This window comes from Strigops habroptila, chromosome 18 (assembly GCF_004027225.2).
Source record: "Strigops habroptila isolate Jane chromosome 18, bStrHab1.2.pri, whole genome shotgun sequence".
NCBI classification, from domain to species: domain Eukaryota; kingdom Metazoa; phylum Chordata; class Aves; order Psittaciformes; family Psittacidae; genus Strigops; species Strigops habroptila.
Genome location: NC_044294.2, coordinates 914737 through 935757, shown reverse-complemented (window position 1 = coordinate 935757; position 21021 = coordinate 914737). Strand labels below are relative to the sequence as shown.

Genomic DNA, 21021 nt, shown 5'->3' with positions numbered 1-21021 from the left:
TCTATGAAAAACTGAGCTTGGGAAGTTTTCTAGATCAGGTTGCTCAAACCCAAGCAGAAAGAAAGGAAGCAGCCGAGCCCAGAGCTTCAGAGGGGTCTCAATCCCAGTGGATCTCCTGCTGCCATTGACTCCCTTCCTTTCCCTATTTTAAGGAATGAAGTCACCAGCTTTGCTCACACTTGACTCAGTGTCTCGGGGGGGATTCCGGCCCCTGGGCTGCTCCCCCTCTTCCCCTCACACACGTGCTGGGTCACGGGGCCCGTTACTGCCTCACGACCTGCCTCCGAGGCTGGGGCCACGTCATGGCTCTGGGTAATCACTTGCTGTTGAGTGTTTCCTGGGAGGAAAGGAAAGGCAGGAAGGAAAAACGACGACTGGTCAGAAGTTCCACTTGGGCAAAAAGGCAAAAAAAAGAGAAGGAAAGAAAAGGCAAACATGACTCAGAAGAGCTGGTTTCATTCAGGAATGGAGTTCTGTGAGTCACTGACTGTAGCAGAAGATGCTGCTGTTTACGTGTGTGTTTGTTGTGGGACGGTTTGGTGTAGAGATGGGGCAGCATTCCCAGCTTTCTTGGCTGGACTGTCTCAGAGAAGCCTTTGAGCCGGGTCAGAGGCCTGAAAGCCTCCACGTGCTGCTTGTCCCATGGTCCTGGGCTGACAGGCGAGGTCCCAAAGCCGTGCTCAGTGTGCAAGTGATGGAGTGCCTGTTCGTGGCCCTTCCCAGCCGGCCCGGCTGGGGCTGGAATAGCCTTGTCCTGTGGCGGTGTCAATCCCTGGATGGGGGGGACCAGGCACCGCTGGGGATGGGAGCGCAGCGCGGCTCTGCCCAGCGCGGCTGCCCCAGCGGAGACGGGAGCGCCCTGTGAGATGGGAACCCCGCTCCCAGGAGATGGGGGCACCCATGAGCCGGGACCCCGCTCCCGGGAGATGGGGGCACCCATGAGCCGGGACCCCGCTCCCGGCAGCACCCTGTCCGGGGCGCCCCGTTCCCCCGGGCACGGCCGCAGCGCCCCGGCCCCATGTGCGCTCAGCGCCACGTGACCCTGAGGCCACGCCTCCTGCGCTGGAGAAGGGGCGGGGTCTTACTGCTCACGGTGGGGCGGGGCCAGGCGTGACGCCACGCTCACCCGGCCAATGGGTGTGCGGCGCGGCGCGCTGGGCAGGGCCACCATTGGCGGGCGGTGATGTCAGGGCGGCGCGGGGCAGCCCGCCCCGGGCCCGGCGGAGCGCGGCGGGCAGCGGGTGGCCCCGCGGCGGTGAGCGCCGGGCGCGGCGGGGCCGGGGCTGCAGCGGGGCTGGGGCTGCGGCAGCCGCTGCCGCTGGGACGGGGCCGGGCGGGCCGGAGGCGGCGGCAGCAGCTCCCTCCGCTCCGCTCGGGGCAGCGCTTCCCCGGGGCCGCTGGAGCGGTGCTGGCTCGGGCAGCGCGGTTCTGCGGCCCCCGGAGAGCGGGACGGCCTCCGGGCAGCGCTTCTCCCGCGGGCCCGCCGCCGCGCGGGGCTCCCGCGGGGCAGCGCCGCTGCCCGGTGGGTCCGTGCGGGGTTTGGCCTCCGGGCAGGGAGCGCTGGTCCCCGGTGGGGGGGTACCTGCCGCGGGTTCGCTTCTGGGACGCGGGGAGCAGAGAGCGGGACTCCCGCCCCACCCCTCACACAGCCCCCGAAGCATTCAAAGGGGTGCAAGGGGAGGTTTGGGGAGCCGGGGGTGGCATGGCTGGTGGTTGTACCCTCAGTGTGTGCTGGAGGAAGGTGCAGGGGAATGAATGAGCTGTTATGGCACGCAAGCCAATGCAATATCTGTTTTCCTTCCATGTACTTCAGGTGAAAGAGGAATTCTTGGAGAGTGCCCCGAAGCCGGAGGCTGTTCAGATGCCAGCTCCCACCCTCCAGCCTGCTCAGCCCCGTGAGTAACCTGAACTGGGAGCCTGCTGTTACTTTAAATAAGAGCTCTCATTGACTCGTGCTGTGAGGTGAGAAATCCTCCTGGAAGAGGCCAGCGGTGACACTCGGAGCCTGTTGGTGTTGCTGGGTGTTTTGAGAACACAAAACAGCAGAAGCAAACCCCCTCCCAGAGCCTTCAGGCTCCAGTTCCGTAGTGGAGAAGGTACCAAAGCCCTGGTAGTAAGAAGAGCTTTTATAGATTGTATCATCTCTGAAATCCAGCCCCTCGTATCTACTCGCTGCTTCCTCCTCCCTCTGAGCTTCTGTGTTACTCAGTGGTCTTTCCTTCATCTGGTTTTCTCTCTGCCTTGTGTACCCCGTCACAGCAGACGTGCTGCTGGAAGAGGAATCTGGAGAAAGATGCGCTAAAGTGTCATACATCAAAGCAGAAGAGCTTGGATCCTGTCTCAGTGGCTGCTGTACCGCACGGTGCTGGGGAGGAGGAGGATTGGAGTGAATCTGCTGTAATTCCCAGTTCCTGCAGCGTTCCTAGTTCCTGCTAGCTCCGTGTGCTTGGTGTCCTCCATTCCTGGACTTTGCTTGATGGGGATCTCTGCTGCAGGAGCAGTCTCTGCACCTCAAGGCAGGCAAGCAGGGATAGGGGAGGTCGCCTCTAGATGCTGGAAAGGCCATTTGTGTAAGCTCCTGGCAGAAGATCTCCTCTGGAACAGCTGCTGGCTGTAGGCCCACCAAGCCAAGGGTCAGGATAGCCTCTCTGCAGCATGTCTTCCAAGCCAGAGCAGAAGGAGACCCACCAGGCCAACGGGGCTGTGCTGCCCATCGTGCCCGTGGACTGTCTCGCCAGTCCGGACCGAGGGCAGCTGGTGGAGCCCTCGGATTTCCTGGGGCCTGATGGAGCTGGGGTGGAAGTGGTGGTGCTGGAGTCCCGTGCCAATGCTAAAGGGGTGCGGGAAGAAGATGCCCTGCTGGAGAACGGCAGCCAGAGCAATGAAAGTGATGACACCAGCACGGACCGAGGCCCTGAGCCAGCCTCTCCCCTCAAGGAGACCTCCTTTTCCATCGGGCTGCAAGTCCTCTTTCCCTTCCTCCTGGCAGGCTTTGGGACAGTTGCTGCTGGAATGGTGCTGGACATTGTGCAGGTAGGATTGAGCTTTCCTTGGCATGGCACTGGGCTCTGAATCCTGTCTCTGTAGACCATGGCTTAATCCCAAGGCAGGGGACACTTGAATGCCAGGGCTAGGTCAGCAGATAGCAACTGGGAGATCAGTTACCTTGGGTGCTGGTTGGGTCAGTGGGGATCCTGGTGGTGTCTGGAGCGAGGGGAGTAGAGGCCGTGTGCTTTCCACTCGTGTGTCTGGCAGCACATCAGCTGTTTCAGCCCCTCTCCTTTGCTCTGAGGCACGGAGCTGGTTTGATGCCCAAAGCGGTGCCTGAGGCACAGCTCTCCCTGAGCCGAGCAGGGGAGGGTTATTTGGATGGAGGAGGCAGCCATTTTGGAGCTGTGGCCAACCAAAAATGTTCTGCTTGAAGCTCCTGTGCTTGCTGAAGTGGGGTGAACCCTCATAGTGTTGGCTTAGACTCGAGTTCGGCTCCTCTCACCTGAGCTGTGTGCCTGGAGGGTCAGTCAGGTTTGTGTTGCTGGGTGGCCAAGCGGACACTTCTCCTGCTTTCTTTTCCCTGGTGGCTATTTCCCTGCATGCCTTTGCACGCTGGTCATCCTTACGGCTTCTGTTGATGCAACCTGTGGAGTGACTCAAAACAGGAAAGGCTGGCTGGGCTAAGTGAAGCCAGGAGAGTAATCTGCTGCAACAGCCAGCCGTTCCAAGCAGGTTTGCCTTTGCAGGCTGCCCGTAAACTCATCGCTCTTCTGGCAGGTTCCCAGAGCCAGGGATCTGAACCCAACCTAAAGCCTTTCCTGGGGAAGGAGCAGCCTTTGTGCTGAGGAGGAGCTGGGCAGGGGTGGGATGTTGCAGCACGGGGCTGTGCTGCTGTGTGCTCATCATTCCTCTGTCCCACAGCAGCTCAGCGTGTGGCTCTGCAGCGTGTCCTGCCAACTCCTCTTAACGCCCTTTAGCCTTGGGACTAAACGAGGCATTTAAATGCCATAGGGTGGAAAAGGGAAGCGTGTGGTCTCTGCTTGCTTGCCTGGGGAGCTGATCTTGTAACTGGCTTCCTGGAGATCCAAAGCCTTGGATGAAAGGAGGGTGCACGTGGAGTGGGTGGTGCACCGGGGTGGCTGGAGCCCCGTTGTGTCGGATGCAGCCATGGTTAGTGATGGATGGAGGGCTCCATCCACTCAGTTGCCACTATTTTGGCTACGCAGACTAATTAGGCAGCTGTAATTGGTGTCGCCACTGTGAACACCGCAGCCGCGGCCCTTAGCCGTGCTGTCCCACTGCGGTGTCCCTGGGGATTTGCCTCTGCTCCCTCTGGGCCAGGTGATGTGTGAGCAAAGCAGCTGCTCTGCGTGCGCGGCGCAGGGCTCTTGGCACCGTCCCCTCTCCCAGCAGAGCCCTGCTTGTGCTCCAGCCCCGCCTGCTCCCTGCGGGTTCTTTGCACGGGATGGACGGTATTCCAGGTGGAGGCTGCTCATTTCCTCTGGTGTCAGCATCCCTCTGGAGCTGCACCCCTCTTACTAAGGCGGCTTGGTCCTTGGCTTTGTTGAGAGTGAAGCAGCCACAGCTCCAACCTGCAGCATCCCCTCCCCTCGGAGCTGCTGTGAATCACCACGCTCTTATCAGCTGAGCAAAACCACGCTCATGACTCCTGTAAATCTCAACAGTGACTGCAAATGCCAGCAGGGAGAGGCAGCTGCTACCAGGAAACACCAGCGTGCAGGTGCAAAGCCTCTGAAGGGCAGCGAGATGGAGGAAGCTGAAAACACCATCTGGGGTTGATGTTTCTTCCAGAACCTCTGTCTTCCCCCTCCAGTGCTGCATGGGAGAGACCAGGCTGGCTCCAGCACCCCAGTCCCAGATGAGGGTTGGTACAGGGCTCTGGTATCAGGGTAGATTTGTATTCAAAGGTCTAGTAGAAAATGAAGCTGAAAGAAGTTAAACCTATAGTGGTGATGGTCACTCGGCTCCATGTCCCAAAGGGCAGGAGGAGGTGCTGGACATGAAGTCCCTCTCCCTGTGGTTCTCTTCCATGCTCTGTCAAAAGCCCCCCTGGAGCCCCATTGCTCCCCAGTGCAGTCCCTTCCCCTCTGTGGAGCAGGCTGGAGGCTCCCGTGTGCTGTGTTACCTTCCCTCCTCACCCCTCGAAACAGCTTCTTTCTGTGCTTCTCAGAGGGCTGCTACAGGGTGGGGGGAAAAAGGGATTTTAACAGCTCAATGCCCTGAACTGAAATTCCTCTTTCTTCTTCTCTTTCCCTGTTCTGTGCTCCCCACACAGGCCGGCTCTGGTTGTCCCCTTGGAGCCACAGTGTGGGCACATGTCTCTGCAGGGAGCTTTGCTCTCTGCAGGATCCAGGGAGACCTTCAAGACCTCCTAAATGCCCGCAGACCCATGTTGTGTAACATCTTAGATTAAGAAAGCTGGCAGGAGCCCACGGGTCCTGCTCTTTGCAGCGAGCAAGCTGCTGATGTCTGCACAAATCTCCTTGTTTTCCTTCCCCAAAGATGGCTTTTATTCCTTTCTGCAGGAACACCCATGCCTTGCTCAGGGAGTTACAGCAGCACCAGCTTCCAGCACAGCCTCCTTTAAAGGGTCATTTACAAAGCCAGCCCGTGGGCTGACTAATGCTGATGTTCCTTTCATAGTGATGCTGGTGACCCCCAGCTCATCCCGCTGGGAAGCGGGAGCATGTTGCTTGCTCCTTGAGCGCTAGATACTGCAAAGGGAAGTCGTGGCAAAGGATTCATGGATGCAAGAGCAGCAAAAGAGTCAGAATGGCTAAAAATAGGCTGAGGAGAGCCCCGCTCGCCTGCCCAGATGTGACCTTAAGGGAAGCACAGCCTGGGATGCCACCGTGTTGGAGAAGTATTCCAGGCGGATTCTCCCTCCTGCCTCTCCGGCCCTGCTCAGCCCTGAGCACTGAACTCGGATGTCCCCTGCCTGGGGGCAGAGCTGTGCCCCTCCAGAGCACTTCAGTGCAGGGGAAGGGTCTCCAAAGCTCAGGGGGTTGGAACCAGGCCCCACTGTGGTTTCCTGGAGCACTGCCCAGCACAGCACGGCAGAGAGGAGACTGGGTTTATCCTCAGGAGCCTTGTCCTCGAGCACAGAGAGGGTTGTGGCTGTGCCTGAAGGGTCAAGGCCACGTTGGACGTGGCTTGGAGCAACCTGCTCTAGTAGAAGGTGTCCCTGCCCGGGCCAGGGGGTTGGAACTGGATGAGCTTTAAGGTCCCTTCAACCCAAACCAGGCTGGGATTCTATAACGCAGCTGAGCAGCTTCCATCCTTGCCCGTGGGAGCTGGACATGGTCAGCTTGTGTTAACAAGCTGTCAGAAATGTTAAGGAGATTTTTATTGACTGAAAAGCAGTTTTTCCCATTGAGAAGCGGTCCCAGTTCATCCCTGTGGAGCACTCAGCTGTCTCCTGTGGTCACACTTTGCTCCCAAATGGCTTTTGGGGTGAGTGCAGCTCGACTGTGGCGTTGCACGGGACCGGCAGGAATTGGTTGGCTGGGTGGTGGAGGCAAGAAGCACAAAGGCTGGAAAACCAAACAGAGATAACCTCAGTCCTTCCCCACAGGAAGGTGCAGTCAGGCAGGTGGAGCGACTTGTGTTTGCTGGAAGGTGTTGGCCAGGAGTGTTCCTGGTCCTAGAAGGAAATATGTGTCCTGTTGGCTCGGTGTCCTGCTGTGTGGCACTGCCAAGGAGGGCGATGGAGCCCTGCACAGGGAACAGGAGACTGCAGGAGGCTGTGAGCATGTTCCATGCTGCTGGCAGCACCATTCCAGCTGGGCTCAGTGTCCTTTAAGCAATGTGGCAGTGGGGCAATGTGGGAAGCAGGAGTTATTTTGGACATGGGGCCTTCTTGCAACACATTCCCGGCAACAGCAAACGGGGCAGGGAGGTTTGTGTGGCTTGCGGGGGGGGGTAAATGCAGTTGTGTGGTTTTGGAGTGGTTTTGTGTTCTCTTGGAAGCTGCTCTCCCAGGAGACTGCTCACCCTGCAATTACTCTTCCTTCTTTCCTTCTTTCCATGGCTGCCTCTTCTGCCTCGTGCCCAAGGGAGCTGACTTGACAGAGGGGTTAGTGAATACCTGGTCTAGGGTGAGGCATCCCTGCCCATGGCACAGGGTTGGAACTGGATGATCTTAAGGTCCTTTCCAACCCAAACCATTCTACGAGTAGTGTAGGTGCAGGTGAGGGAGGGTGAGCAGAGGCCACGGTGGGGTTTTGGGGGCTGGCAGGATCAGGGAGCTGGGGTGCCTTGCTCCAAACTGTGTTTGTGAGACACACATGTAGGGAACGGCTCCCAGCTGAGGCTGAACAAGCTTCAGGACTCGGTTCTGCCACAGACTGCAAGTATTGGGCCAAGTCTCTTCATCCTTCCCTCTGTTTGCATCAACATTTGTCAGTGGTTCATCTTCGGGGGGTTTTGAACGGGAAGTTGCAGGCTGGGATCTTCAGATCCTGGTTTCGGGCTCAGCAGGAACGTGTGGTCACTACTACACAAACACCAGAACCACAGGAAACCACTGCAGAACTTGGACTGGGGCAGAGGAGGAACTGGGTTGTCTGCTCAGGGACACACACGGGCCGTGGGTCAGTGACACTCAGTCCACAGCAAAGGATTCCAACAGCCGGGAATCCTGCCCTATTCCTGGCAGTGTTCAAGGCCAGGTTGGACACAGGGGCTTGGAGCAACCTGCTCTAGTGGAAGGTGTCCCTGCCTGTGGCAGGGGGATGGAACTGGAGGAGCTTTAAGCTCCCTCCAACCCAAACCAGTCTGTGATTATTTACTGGTCTTTGTTTTACTCTTGCAGCACTGGGATGTCTTCAAATATGTGACTGAGGTCTTTATCTTAGTCCCTGCATTGCTGGGCCTGAAGGGGAACTTGGAGATGACTCTGGCATCTCGCCTGTCCACAGCTGTGAGTATCCAGGGAGCTGAGGGAAGGAGGGAGCGGGATACCCAGTTGGGAGGGGCTGGGAAGGCCTCTGTGTGTGTGTGTGGTGGCTGGGCAGACACAAATCCATCAGTGACCGCAGGGTTTAGCATGCTGGGAATGTGTCTTCATTCCACTGCACTGATCAGATTTGAAGGTTTAATAGTCCTTAAGCTTTGCTGACAGTTCCCTTCCTTGTCCTGGCTGCTCGTGGGCCTGGAGGCACAGTGTGTGAGCTGGCTTTGCCAGTTTGAACTGTTCCGAACTGGCTTGGATCTAGTTTTCTTCATGAGGAAGCTGGGTGCAGGCATATCATTGGAGCAGGCTGCAGCCAGCCAGGTTCAGGAGGGATGAGAGAGCCCGGGGAGGATTGTACAGCCAAGGCTAAAGCAGAGGGGACCTTGCAGTGAGAGCAGGCAGGGGTTTGGCAGCCTTTTGAAGTTGATGGAGAGGCATGGCTGGGCATTCCGCTTGCTAGAATTCAGTCTGATTCCTGGGAAACAGTGAGCTCCCTGTGCGAGAAGGGGGCAGGCTCTGTCAGCTCCTCAGAATACTGGGTTAGTCCAGCTGAAAATGAATTGCTTTGTGTTTAAAGGCTTCTGTAACGCAGCAGCCTGTCTCTGGAGCTGAGCTGAGACTGCCATCCTCTCCTCACAGGGACCATAATACTCCTTCCTTCTGCAAAGCACCTTCTGCTGGAGCATGACAGCAAGTGACTGCCTGATGTCTCTGTTTCCCATGATGGGAGTACATCTAGCTTTGAGCCTTACATCTGCAAGGTGTTAGCTGCCTGCTGCCAGGCTCTGTCTCTCTGCTGTGAATTGCCCTTGCAGCAAGCAGCCTGGTCTTCACCTTGGCACTGCAGAGGAGGTGATGTGCCTTGGCCTGAGAGCTCTACCCAGGAAGTGCGCTGAGGTGTAGGGATGGAGACCTGTCTGCCTGGGGGGCAGCAGCAAGCACAGCCAGCGGGGAGCTTAGCTTAGTTTAGCTTAGCATAGCATGCTCCCTCCCTCTCAGCCTTCCCCTTGCTGGCTGCTGCAGGAGAAAGCACAGGAGAGTGTTGTAAGAGGTCTCTGTATATCTGCTCTCCTGGCTCCTCTCTTGTTCTTCCATCTTGAGCAATGGGGAGATCCCAGCAGTGACTCTTTGCTCCTCAGTAGCTTCTTGTTGGCCTCATCTCGATGTGCGTTCCTGGATGGCAGCAGAGCCAACGGTTTGAGCTGTTCATCCAGCCTCTGACACTGGTCCTTGTATATGCCCTGTAGGATGCTGCTCTTCTCCACTGAACCAGTGGCACATGAGCATCGTCTTCTGTAGAGTCTGAGGTTGTCCCTGCAGCCCTGGGGAGCAGGGGTGCAAACAGCATTTCCCTTGGCTTGCCCTTGCCTGCCCAGTGAGGGGACCACCTCCTGGGGTTCAGCCCTCACTCCCCGTTCTCTGCAGGAGCAGGGTGCTGAGCCGCCTGGGGATGGCTGTGCCAGCATCACAGGCAGGAGCTGGGCCATGGCTGCGTCCCCTTGGTGCTGGTCTCCTCTCCCCACGTGCTGCTGGGGCAGGACAGAGCTGCTGGGAGGCTTCGTGCTGCCCCAGCCCCGCTGAGCTCTGGTGCCAGGGCTTGCAGGGACAGAGCCTGAGCTTTGTTTGCCCCTTCGTCCTGGGAAACAAAGCCCTTTGTTTGCCTCACTCTCTGTTGTTCAGGATCCTGCTGTCCCAGACACAGGCTGTTCTCCCTCATGGCCAGCTTGCCCTTGCTGAGCTGCGTGGGTGCTTGGCTCTCCTGGGATGAAGGCAGCAGGGCACTTCTCCATCCTCTTCCCTATGGGGCTGGCAAGGAGCAGGACTGGCAGGGAACCGAGGCTGGACAGAAAGTCCCAGGAATGTGAAACTTTCTGCTCCGGTGGCTGCAGCAGGGTCATGAGGCACCTGGCACAGAGAGCACCCATCCATCTGTGCTGGGTGGCTGCTGCCTCCTCCCGCCCCTCAGCTGATGGCTGACGGGTGGTATTAGCCCCATGGGCCAGCACCCAGGCTGTGTCCTCTGCTTTGCTTTGCCCTGGTGGTGCTGCCTCTACACACATCCCTTACCCGCGTGCTCTACCTCTTACATCAATGCATGGGGGCTTGGGGTGATGAGAAGCTTCAGTGTGTGCTTGAGCCCAGAACCCCCCCGTGTGCTGGGCTGCACCCCCAGAGCGTGAGCAGTGGGTCAGGGAGGGGATCCTGCCCCTCTGCTGTGCTCTGTGGCTGCCCCATCCCTGGCAGTGTTCAAGGCCAGGTTGGACACAGGGGCTTAGAGCAACCTGCTCTAGTGGAAGGTGTCCCTGCCCGTGGCAGGGGTTGGAGCTGGAGGAGCTTTAAGGTCCCTTCAACCCAAACCAGGCTGGGATTCTATGGTGGGATCGGATGATCTCTCGGGCTTTCTTTGTTTTCCTTTGCCCTGTTCTTCCCTCAGCGCGGGGAGCCCTTGTGGGGCTTCACAGTGTGGGCCTCGTGCTCCCGCCGCAGGGAAGCAGCCTGAGGTGCGCTCTCAGCCTTCAGCCTTCTCATTAGCGCTGCATTAAGGTACCTCAGAAATTCCTTTCACAATTAAGAATCAAAACTCTCCCATTAGTTAAAGGATTACAGTCCTGTTGCCAGTGACTACAGCTAGGTTATGTTAATCCCAACCTAATTGCCATGTGGCTGGAATTTTAAGGTCAGGCTTCACATGGAGCTCAAATTCCTGTGCTGGATGTGCTCAGTGCTACTTCAGTCAACGTTTTGTTGGTTTTCCCCCCAATTCCTTTCTCCCCTCCACTAAACTGAGCACAATAATTCCCCCCAGAGATGGGCACATCCCGGTGCTGGTTGAGGAGAGCTGGCAGCTCTCTCCAGAGCATGCAGTGAGGAGAGCAGAAAGATGAGTTGGTCGCAATTGTTTGAGCCTCTCCCTTGTTGCCTCATCATGTTCATCAGCTTCTTAATAATCCAAGATTAGATATAAGCTTATCCATTCTTCCAACCTAGAAGGCGCTAGGGAGGAACAGAACCCTTGTGCTCTGCCGTAACCAGCAACCTGGATCATCCACCAGGGAATTAAAGCAGCTTCCCATCACTTGTGGTTCCTCTGAGCCTCCGCTGTGGCTGTAGCAGTGCCAGGTGACCCGGGTGCCACGGCTGCTTCCCGCTACTCAGTGGGTCTCCACGTGGCATTGGCCTTGTTTACTCAGCTTTGAACTGCAACAGGAGTTGTTGCTGCAAACTTCCTCTGCCCCTGTGCTGCCGCCCTGGCCTGGCGCTGGGGCACGCGGCCGCGCTCGGGGTCCCTGCACCCCTCTGTCCCCCCTGGCTGACTGACCCCAGGGCAGCGTGACCCAGCTGGGCCTGGGCCAGGCTTGGCCTGGTCACCAGTGGAGCGAATGCAGCGAGTAAATAAGCAGCAGTGCGTGACTCTGCCTGGGGACAAAGTGGATCTTGTTGCTTTTGCAAGATGGTTCATCAGACGTTCTATTGACGTCGATTCCCCTTCACGCTCCCTTCAAAACCCCTTCTGTAGTGGCCCTGGCTGCACTCCTGTGCAGTGTCAGCCCATTCCTGCAGCTGGGGAGAAGATGCTGACGCTGAAACTGGGACCAGGTTTGATGTCTGGAGTACAAGACTGGAATAACTGTTGGAAGAGGCACTGTCCTTACCCGGGGTGTATAGCCCCAGTGACATTCACAGGCTGGGGTGGTAATGCAGGGTACACACAGCCCATTTCTCCTGAATTGCTCTCCCCTAAGAGCTAAGGATGTGAGGTGGTTGTTCTTTCCTGCTCCTGGCACAAACCTGCATGGCTGAAAGGCTGGAATTTGACTGGTCACAAGTGCAAAATGCTGTCAGTCTTTACTGATGATGTGATGTCCTCTTGCAGGCTAATATTGGCCAAATGGATACACCCAAAGAGCTCTGGAAGATGATAACAGGGAACATGGCTCTGATACAGGTAAGAAAAAGGAGAAGAAGTGGAAACACTGGTAGTTGGTGCAAGCCCAGTTTCGGTGCCTGGGGTTTGCTGTTCACTGTCAATATTGCACCTCTAATGGGGAGAGAAATGGCACCTCTTTGTCCCACAGCCACTTACCACAGCAATTTGCCCTGTAGGTTAGACTTGGTGTTTCCCTGCTAATACACATGAAGGGGTGCCCTGGGTGGTGTTTCCCTCTTCCCTGAGCCCAGCACCATTCTGCTCCCAGTGACTGCCTGGTTTTCATCTGCAGGTTCAGGCCACCGTGGTTGGCTTCCTGGCCTCCATCGCAGCCGTGGTGTTCGGATGGATCCCAGATGGGCACTTCAGCATTGACCATGCTGTCCTGCTGTGTGCCAGCAGTGTGGCTACTGCTTTCATTGCTTCCCTTGTGCTGGGTGAGAGACAGACCCTGCGCACGCTCCCTACACCTCTTCCTAAAATGCTGGGTTCCCCTTGGCCTCATCCTGTTCTCTCCCTCTTTTTGCTGTAGGCATGATTATGATTGGGGTCATCATCGGATCCAGGAAGATGGGGATCAATCCTGATAACGTCGCCACACCAATTGCTGCCAGCCTGGGGGATCTCATCACCCTGGCTCTGCTTTCAGGGATCAGCTGGGGCTTGTACAAAGAGCTGGGTGAGGAGCAAGAGAAGGCCTTTGTCTCTCCATGGTGCTTCCGTGTGCTGCTGCATCCTTCTCGTTTCAATTTCACCCTTTTCCTTTACCCGTTCTGCTCTCGGGGGGGTCTGGAAGCTACCTCAGTAGGTGAGACCTAGTCAGAACTGAGGAGGGGAGGAAACAGACCTTCTTACTGCCTTTTAGCTGCAGCCAGTCCTGGCAGTGCTCTGCATACTTCCCTCTCACCAGGTGAAGTGGTAAGGGAGAGGTTGTCCCCTTCCAAGTGCCAGGGGCTGGGCTGTGGTTAAAGCAGCGGGAGAAGGCAGCTCTGGGCTTTGTGTCCTGTTCTGTCAGCACCAGCGGGGGATCCTCAGTGCAGAGCTGCAGCTGCAGGCTCTACGCTTCCTCCTCCCTGCCCTCCACCTTCCTTCCCTGCCACCAGCCAAGGGATGTGACTCAGCCAGGTTCAGCCAAAGGTGAAGCGACACTGGGAGGTCTTGCCCAGGAGTGGGAATGAGCAGTTGAAATTGAAGAGATCTCGCTTGGAGCTGCTGCTAAAGCCCCTGGGAGTACACCAGGAGAAGGAAACGCCATGTCCTGCAGAGCTGAGGTCCAGTTTGCCTGCCCTTAACTGGAGTTCCTGGCTCCAGGGCTGGCAGCAGCGTGTAGGCAGGTTTGGGGAGCTCAGCACCCCACCTCGCTGCAGCAGGAAGTGTCCTTGATGTGTTGCCTCTGTTTATTTCCCCCTCAGAGAGCAAAGCCTACGTGAACCCTTTGGTATGCGCCTTCTTCATCGCCCTGCTGCCCATCTGGATCATCATTGCCAAGAAGAATGCGGCCACCCGGGAGGTGCTGTACTCTGGCTGGGAGCCTGTCATCATTGCAATGGCTATCAGCAGGTAGGGAGGCATGGAGGGGTTCCTCTCCCCCAAACACAGCCGGGCAAAGCACCCCTTCCCCCAGCCCTTTCAACCTCTTAGTCCTTGCTAGGGTCTGGAGCAAGAGGGAACCAAACCTCTTCTGCTTCCATAATCCACCCTGCTAGGAAACTGGAGGTCACGTTGTGTTTTCTAGCCAAAGACATGGGTTGCAGGGGCACAGGAGGGATTCCTGCTGGAATCCAGGGCCTTAGCAATGTCCCAGCTGCTGCACAGGGAGACTGGCATGGCCGGGGGTAAGCACAGATCCCATTAGCAGTGCCCTGCGCAAGAGCTCCCTCTGCCCCCTGAGGGGCAGGATTGCTTTTGGTTATTGCACTGCAGTAAACTGTGCATTGAGGGGTTTAGTCTTGGGTGGGTTTTGGCAGCAATGAGAGAAGATCCTGCTAAAACTGTCTTCTCTTATGAAATACTGACACTTACGTGCAACAACCACAACCGCAGGTGCATGTTACTGGGTGTATGTACCACCCCTGGGTGCACACGCTGCAGCAGGGAGAACCCTCTGTGCCTGGTGGGGGTGCTCCCCCTGAGCTTTCAGCACTGACCTCTTCATCCTTCCCTCTGCAGTGTCGGGGGTTTAATTCTGGACAGAACAGTCTCAGATCCAAACTTCGCTGGGATGGCCGTCTTCACACCGGTTATCAACGGTGAGTTCTTCCCGCCCGGGGACTGCAGTGCTTGGAAAACACTGGGATTGTCCCGTGTGCCTGATTTCGGATGGGTTCAGGAGACTTTTGGCCGGCGAGGTGGTGGTTTGGCCGGAGCTCTGCAGCAGCCTGGCTCCCCCTGGTGCCAGCCTGTCCCTGGGAGGCCATTGCCCTGCAAGATGTTTTCCAGGGGCCCAACACAAACTGTCTTCATTTCCTGGTTCCTCCTGCCTGCTGGAAGTGCCCCATCTCCCAGTTATGTGCCTTGTGGCACCTGGTGACATAAAGATTTGCATTTGCACCTCAGAGCCAGGAAAGGTAGAAACTTTTGGCCTCCCTTGTGCTCAATGAACCAGGAAAACTCCTTTATTTCATTGCTTACTGCAAGAAATGGGGTTAATTCTGAGCCAGTGCATCTTGTGCTAGTGGCTTCCACAGCTTCATACAAAAACGAGTAACTTTAAACTTCCTGTGTCTGTTTTGGTGCCTGACTCATCATTTTGTTTCACCTCTTTCCTTCCAATCAAAGCTGCAGTGATGGAATTGCATCTGTGTTACTAAGGGGCCTAAGGGGAAACTGTAGAACAGTGTGCTTTGTCCCGGCTCTTTACATCCTGCAGAAGTGGAATTCAGGTCAAAAATAGACTGGCCTGCATGATTCCAGCACCTGGCAATTCCAGGCTGTTCAAAATAGCTCTTTATAGCGGGGGGGGGACATCTTCTTACTGCTCTCTCCTGATCTGCAGGTGTTGGTGGCAACCTGGTGGCCGTGCAGGCGAGTCGCATCTCTACGTACCTGCACATGAGTGGGATGCCTGGAGAGAGCCCCGACACAGCCCCTCGCAAGTGCCCCAGCCCCTGCAGCACGTTCTTCAGCTCAGGTAGTCACCTTGGGTCTGGAAATAGCTTCCCTTCTGGCTGACCTTTGTGAGGGCGGCTGCAGCAGTGCCGTAGGAAATGGTGGCTGAAGCCTGCTCAGAGGCAGTGGTGAGCTCAGGGATGTGGCCTGGGCTGCCCTCTAGAGACAGGGAGACCTTTAGCAAAGGCTCTGTGCGAGAGGACGGAGCTCTGCTGGGTGTCCCCTGCCCTGACTGCCATAATGCTGCCAGTCCTCCACCCTCTAAATCCTTTCCAGATGTGTCCAGGATACTGAAACCTGCCTTGAGGCTGCTGCGTTGTGGAGCTGCAGCTCCAGGAAGCTTCTCGCTGACAAAGGCTTCAAGCAGCTCTGTTATTTGTGGCAGTTGTGTGGCAGAGCACAGCCCAGCCTCACATTCCAGCACAGAGTGAGGGCAGGGGTGGTTACACTCCAGACTTCCTAGAGAGGCTTTGGTAGCCTGGCTCCTGGCCTTCTGGGCAAGGAGGGGCCACAGGTCTGCGGTGTGGTGCTGATCTGTTAGAAAACACAGCCCCAGCCAAGGTGCAGACAGAGCTCCAGGGAATCGGTGTTCCCAGTCAATTCCTGGCACCTCTGTACTCAGCACTGTCAAAATGGGACGTGAGGCCTTTTGGCAGCTGAGGTCAGAGCAGCTTTTGCTCTGGGGGCAGATTTAAGGCCTCCTCCTGAGCGTGGTGCAGAGAGTCCTTGGGTGTCCTGGCAGTTGGGTCACTGACTTCCAGCCTAAATCTGCAGAGCAGGGCTGAGGGTCCGGTGTGCTGGTCCCTGCTTTGGACCTGGCTGTAGCTGTGCTGCCTCGTCCCCTGCAGCCCGGGTAGGCTGCAGAGTTGTGTGTGCTCGAGCCTGTCTCAAGCCTGAACTCCATCTTCGTGTCCTTGCAGATGTGAATTCCCGCTCTGCTCGTGTGCTCTTTCTTCTGGTGGTGCCTGGCCACTTGGTTTTCCTTTACACCATCAGCTCCATGCAAGGAGGACACACTACGCTCACCCTCATTTTCATCGTCTTCTACATGACGGCTGCACTTCTCCAGGTAAGCTGGAGCCCCTCAGCCTGGAATAAGGGGGCACTGCCATGTCCTTAAGTTGTAGCTACACTCGTGAAGGCACAGCCATGAACCCTGTCCCTAGGTAAGTGATCTATGTGCTAGGGAGAGCTATGCCGAGTAGATTCGATTTGTCAGATAAGCTGGTATCAAACTGAATAAATCCTTCTTTGTTGATACCTGTACACACCACTCTTCCTTCCTGCCATTCTTGGCGAGGTTTGAATCTCTCTTTTGTCTCTTTTAAGTCCTTCTGGTAGGAGAAGTGTTTAACACACAAGAGGTGATCTATCCTATGTGGTGCTTTAGCAAGTTTAAAGCAGCTGGTGAAGAAAACAGGCTGTGGAATGAGCAGGGACCCCGGTGGGGAGTTTCCTGCTGAAGCCAGCTCCTCTCATGGGAGCTGTGCCTGGTTCCAGTGCCCCCTAACAACAGCCCAGGCCAGCGTGGGGAAGTGAGCCAGAGCATCCTTGCGAGGCAGGAGCAGAGCTGGCAGCCAGGAGCCGGGTTCAGGGTGTGAACTGCTGCCGGGTGCTTGGGCCCTTGGAGGGGCCTTCTGCTCTGCAACACCCCTGGTGTGTCACAGTGGTGGGTCCTGAGCGGGACCCTCGCAGCCCCGAGGCACCAGAGCCCTCAGCAACAGGCTGTGGCCACTTCAGATCCTTGTCCCAGACCTAAGACTTGGGAGGATCCACTTCGGGTTCCTTCTGTCTTTAGACACCAACCCAAGCCTCTCATTGCACTGATGGGGAGGAACATCCCTCCCGGGTGGTTTCACCTGCTGGGCAGTTGCTCTTTTGTTTCTGGATTAAATATTCCCTGTGTGCTTCCAAGTCCCCTCTTTGCCCAAATCTCTTTAAGCTTATTCTGGTTAGAGCTGAAAACCCAGATGCAAAATTTAGACTTTCTAGTGTTTGAGTTCCAGTGTTCTCCCTTTTAAGCCTAAATTTGATGGTGGTGCAAAGCTAAATAGGGATAGGGCAGAGGCTGGGAAGGACGCAGGAGATTGAGATCTTAGGCAGGACCCTCCAAAGTGGTCCTGAGCTCCCACCACCTCTGATCCCTTGGGAATGAGGTTGTGTGTCTCTGAGCTGCCCCCGTGAAGCCTGGGATTGCAGAGCTCTGGATCTGTGGCTGATGTGGCTCTTCTCTTCCTGCCCCCCAGGTTCTTATTCTCCTATACATTGCTGACTGGATGGTGCACTGGATGTGGGGCAGGGACCTCGATCCTGACAACTTCTCCATCCCATACTTGACAGCGCTGGGGGACCTGATTGGAACAGGGCTCCTTGCTCTCAGCTTTCACATCCTCTGGCTCATTGGTGACCGGGACTCCGATGTGGGAGACTAGTTCCCCCCTTCTCCCAGCTCTCCTCCTCCTCTCCTCTTGTTGTTGTCGTTCCTTTTCCTGCCCCCTCGCTCTTCTTTGCTTCTTCCCCCCGACCCTTGTCTCTCTTGAGACTTCATCTTTGATACTGGATTCTCATTATTTTCAATGGGAATTTTATGTGGTTTATATTTCAAGCCAAGTTTGTACAGAAAATAAATCTAGTTTTAGGAAGGACAAAAAAACCCCCAAGTGTAACGAGACAATCACCAAGTGCAATTTCATCTTAGGTATGTCTGAACCAAGGTTACAGGGAAGCTCCTGGTCAGTTGGGTCACGCAGGGAGCCCCCCCTGTCCTTGTCCCTGTCCCTGGAGGTGAAAAGCTGCTTCTTTCGCTTCATAAGCGTGTTAAATACTGGAGGGAAAGGATTGATGTTACTCAAGGCACCTTCTAGCAAAGCGCAAGCTCATGGCTGAGGGCGTTGGGCATCTCCTGTCACCTCTGCCCTGTCGCCCTCCTCCCTCGTGGTCACTCAAACGCCCCTCCTGTGCCTGGCACCCAAAGCACTCGAGTCTCTGGCAGAGGGATTCATGAGGATGATGAGGAAGGATTGTCTGTGCCAGAAGCCCCATCCCTGTGTGCCCGCAGGGGAGTGAGGGGGTTGGGGTTTGAGGACTGCAGAGCCTCCAGGCCTGGTCTCTGCTGGCAGACTCAGGCAGCATCTCAAGCTGCAGACTCCTTGGGAGCTGGCTTCAGCTCCTGCTACGCTAAGTCTGCAGAGGCCGAGGGCTCTCCCCATCCATCCTTCCCCCCCCTGCCTGCCAGTGCCCCGCTGGAGCAGTTGTGGATTGTGTCCCCCAGCTTCCCTTCGTGCTCCTGTGGGCACAGCACTGCAGCCTGTTCTGTGCAGTTGACTCTCCTGGAGGGGTGGATGGAAAAACAGATCCTATTTTGTGTATTAAGACTTTCTTTCAGTTGCTGAGTGCTGCTGAGGGGCCGCTGGAGCTGGGAAGAAGCCACCCAAGACCTCCCCTGGAGATCCCTGGGATTTCTGTGTGGTGGAGAACAGGTCAGCAGGCACAGTCAGGCACCCAAGCCCTGGTTCTTAGTGCAGCGCTCTCTGTGTGGGACTGTCCAGTACAGGGTTCCCTGCTCTGTTCTTCAGGAACACTGTCAGCACTCAGTGCTTTGTAGTTTGCCCATTTGGGTATAAATCAATTCAAGAAACTGAGCCCAGGTTCATGTGAGGGGGGTTTATCAACTGGAAACTTCACCAGGTTGAACTGATGTGCTCAAGCAGGGCTATGAAACAGGCTCCAGGGCATGAATATAGCTTGAATGTCCATTTGCATGTGGATAAAGCTCTTCACATCTGTCAGGGATGGACAAAACACAGGATATCCCATGGGATACAACGTCAGTGCTGCACTGCCCGAAGCTTGGGAGCTGCCAGCATCTTCCCAAGTGCTGGGGGATGGCTGCAGCACTCGGTGGAGTATCCCAGTGCATCCCAGTCCTGGAATGACAGCAAAGCTCTTGTCATAGTTGGCTGTGCTGCAGCTCCGCTCCTGGCCTGGCCACTGCCCATCCTTATGTGCAGCTCCAGAATGTAACTTGTGAGCTGTGGATGTGTTCTCTGCTCCTCCCCTTGCTATGAGCGTGTTCCTGACAGCAGGACACGACCATCCGTGCTTGGCCTAATCTCCCCCCTTAGGTTAACTTCTGTGTCTCTCACATGAACCAGTGCTTGTCTTCTCCTTCAGGCTTTGTGTCCCACCAACACTGGGCATCTCTGCTTGGCTGGGCAGTGGGGCCCTGCAGTGCTGGGAATGCTGATCTTCACCTGGAATGAGGCCAGGTTGGGTTGGAGAGCTCTTTGGTACTCTGGATAATGCCACAACTACCTGAGCTCTCCAGAGCCCTGCCTAAGTGCAGGCAGCTTTGCTTGCTGGGTAAGGAGTGATTTAAGAGCAGCTCCTGCACCCTTAGGGTCCAAGACCAGAGTTAGTCTGGGGTCAGGCACTGGTTTAGATGGAGCTGAGGAACAATTCCTTCCCCAAAGGGTGCTCAGGCATTGGAACAGGCTGCCCAGGGCAGGGCTGGAGTCACCGTCCCTGCAAGTGTTCACACCCCGTGTAGCCGAGGCCTCAGTGCCATGGGTTAGTGGTGGCCTTGGCAGTGCTGGGAACGGTTGGGCTTGAGGAGCTTAAAGCTCTTTTCCAAGCTGGTTGATCCTGTGATTGTCCCAGCCCAGGGCTGTGGCTGCAGAGCTGGGCCCTGCTCCAGAGATGAGCACGTTGGAAAGGAAGGTCAGGATTAGGGAGTGGGAATCCAGTTCTGGAAAGCCACGGGAGCAGATGTATCCAAACCAAACACAACCCGGCTCCTGCCTGCTCCCCTCTGAAGCTGTAGGAGGATCCTCTCCTGCTTCCCCTGGGTAGAACCGAGTGCTGCTGCTGCTGCTGCTGAAGCAGTTGGTGGTGTTCAGGAGGCAGAGATGGGATCCTCGGAAGAGCAGGTGATAGATCCTGGGGGTGCCTTTCCCCTTTCTCCCTTCCTCATGGAACATCAGGTTTGCTCTCCTGTTCCTCACGCTGGCAGCGTGTCATGGCCATAGCTCTGACCCTCGTGCTCTGCTGACGTGACTTCTCACAGCTCTCCTTTGGCCAAAGCTCTGTTCAAAACAGAAACCAAACCCACCCAACCCACCCTTCCCCCTGGAGTAGCTGCTGCTGCCCCACGTTCTCTGCCTAATGTTGAGGAATAGGGATTTCTTCCATGAACACCTTTCTGTGTATATAGACGAGAAACTCTCCTGGTCTTTTAGGTGTCACATCACTATTTAGCTCCCCAAGCAAAGCACCCACCACTTGTGGTCTCCTGCAGACGGAGGAGCCCCAGAGGTGGCTGAAAGCGTTGCTGGTGAGGTCCAGGGTGTGTGTGGGGGGAACAGGTCAGAGCAGAACGTGATTTAAAGCTGCAGATTGATGGTCAAAGCCCTTTCCCCGCAGTTGCACTCGTGCATGCCTGCTCCCCAGCCCTGTGCTGGAAATACTGGTTTACTCTTTCTATTCAAGGAAAAAAGACTCTTTAATTATTTATAGCTCCTCTACCAGATGTCAACTTCACGGATAAATTATATTTGGTTAAATAAAGATGACATTTATTTACGTGGACTCTGGTGTCTTCCCTTCACACACCTTCACTTGGTTAAAGGTCTCTCTTCTATTGGGTGACATAGAGTGTGTGGTGTCCCTGCCCGTGGCAGGGGTTGGAACTGGATGATCTTAAGGTCCTTTCCAACCTAAACCAGTCTGTGATTCTATGTTTTGCATCTTACTTTTGCTTGCACTGGAGCTCTTTGGGCTTGCACTGGAATGAGAGTTATCCACGGAGCGGCTGTGCAGGAGGAGGGCGGGGATGTGTAGAACTGAGGGGTCACCCTTCCTTGGACACAGGGAGCTGTTTGCTGCCACAGGGGCTCCCTACATGTGGGCTGTGGCTGCTGATGGAGGCGTGAGGGACCAAATGCTGCTGCAGCCCTTCAGGGACACCCTCAGCCCCTCGGTCGTGGCTGTTGGAGGGTTCCCATCCTCCCCGGGTGCGGGT

At 56.2% G+C, this 21021-nt stretch overlaps 1 protein-coding gene across 3 annotated transcripts; it reads left to right on the top strand.

Moving 5' to 3' along the window:
* Positions 1–1202: 1202 nt before the first annotated feature.
* Positions 1203–20582, top strand: SLC41A1 (solute carrier family 41 member 1). Of its 3 annotated transcripts, XM_030473419.1 has the most exons (12): positions 1203–1255; positions 1814–1895; positions 2263–3033; positions 7826–7933; positions 11841–11912; positions 12187–12331; positions 12427–12573; positions 13307–13454; positions 14064–14143; positions 14890–15024; positions 15923–16071; positions 17249–20582. In XM_030473419.1, exons 3-12 carry the CDS (start codon positions 2656–2658, stop codon positions 17432–17434), a joined length of 1548 nt encoding a protein of 515 aa, XP_030329279.1. In that variant the 5' UTR covers positions 1203–1255; positions 1814–1895; positions 2263–2655; the 3' UTR covers positions 17435–20582. The 3 variants fall into 3 exon arrangements, with proteins under 3 accessions (XP_030329279.1, XP_030329278.1, XP_030329276.1); XM_030473418.1 differs by lacking the exon at positions 1203–1255 and adding an exon at positions 1462–1522 and having other exon boundaries at positions 1814–3033; XM_030473416.1 differs by lacking the exon at positions 1203–1255 and having other exon boundaries at positions 1718–3033.
* The last annotated feature ends 439 nt before the right edge of the window (positions 20583–21021 follow it).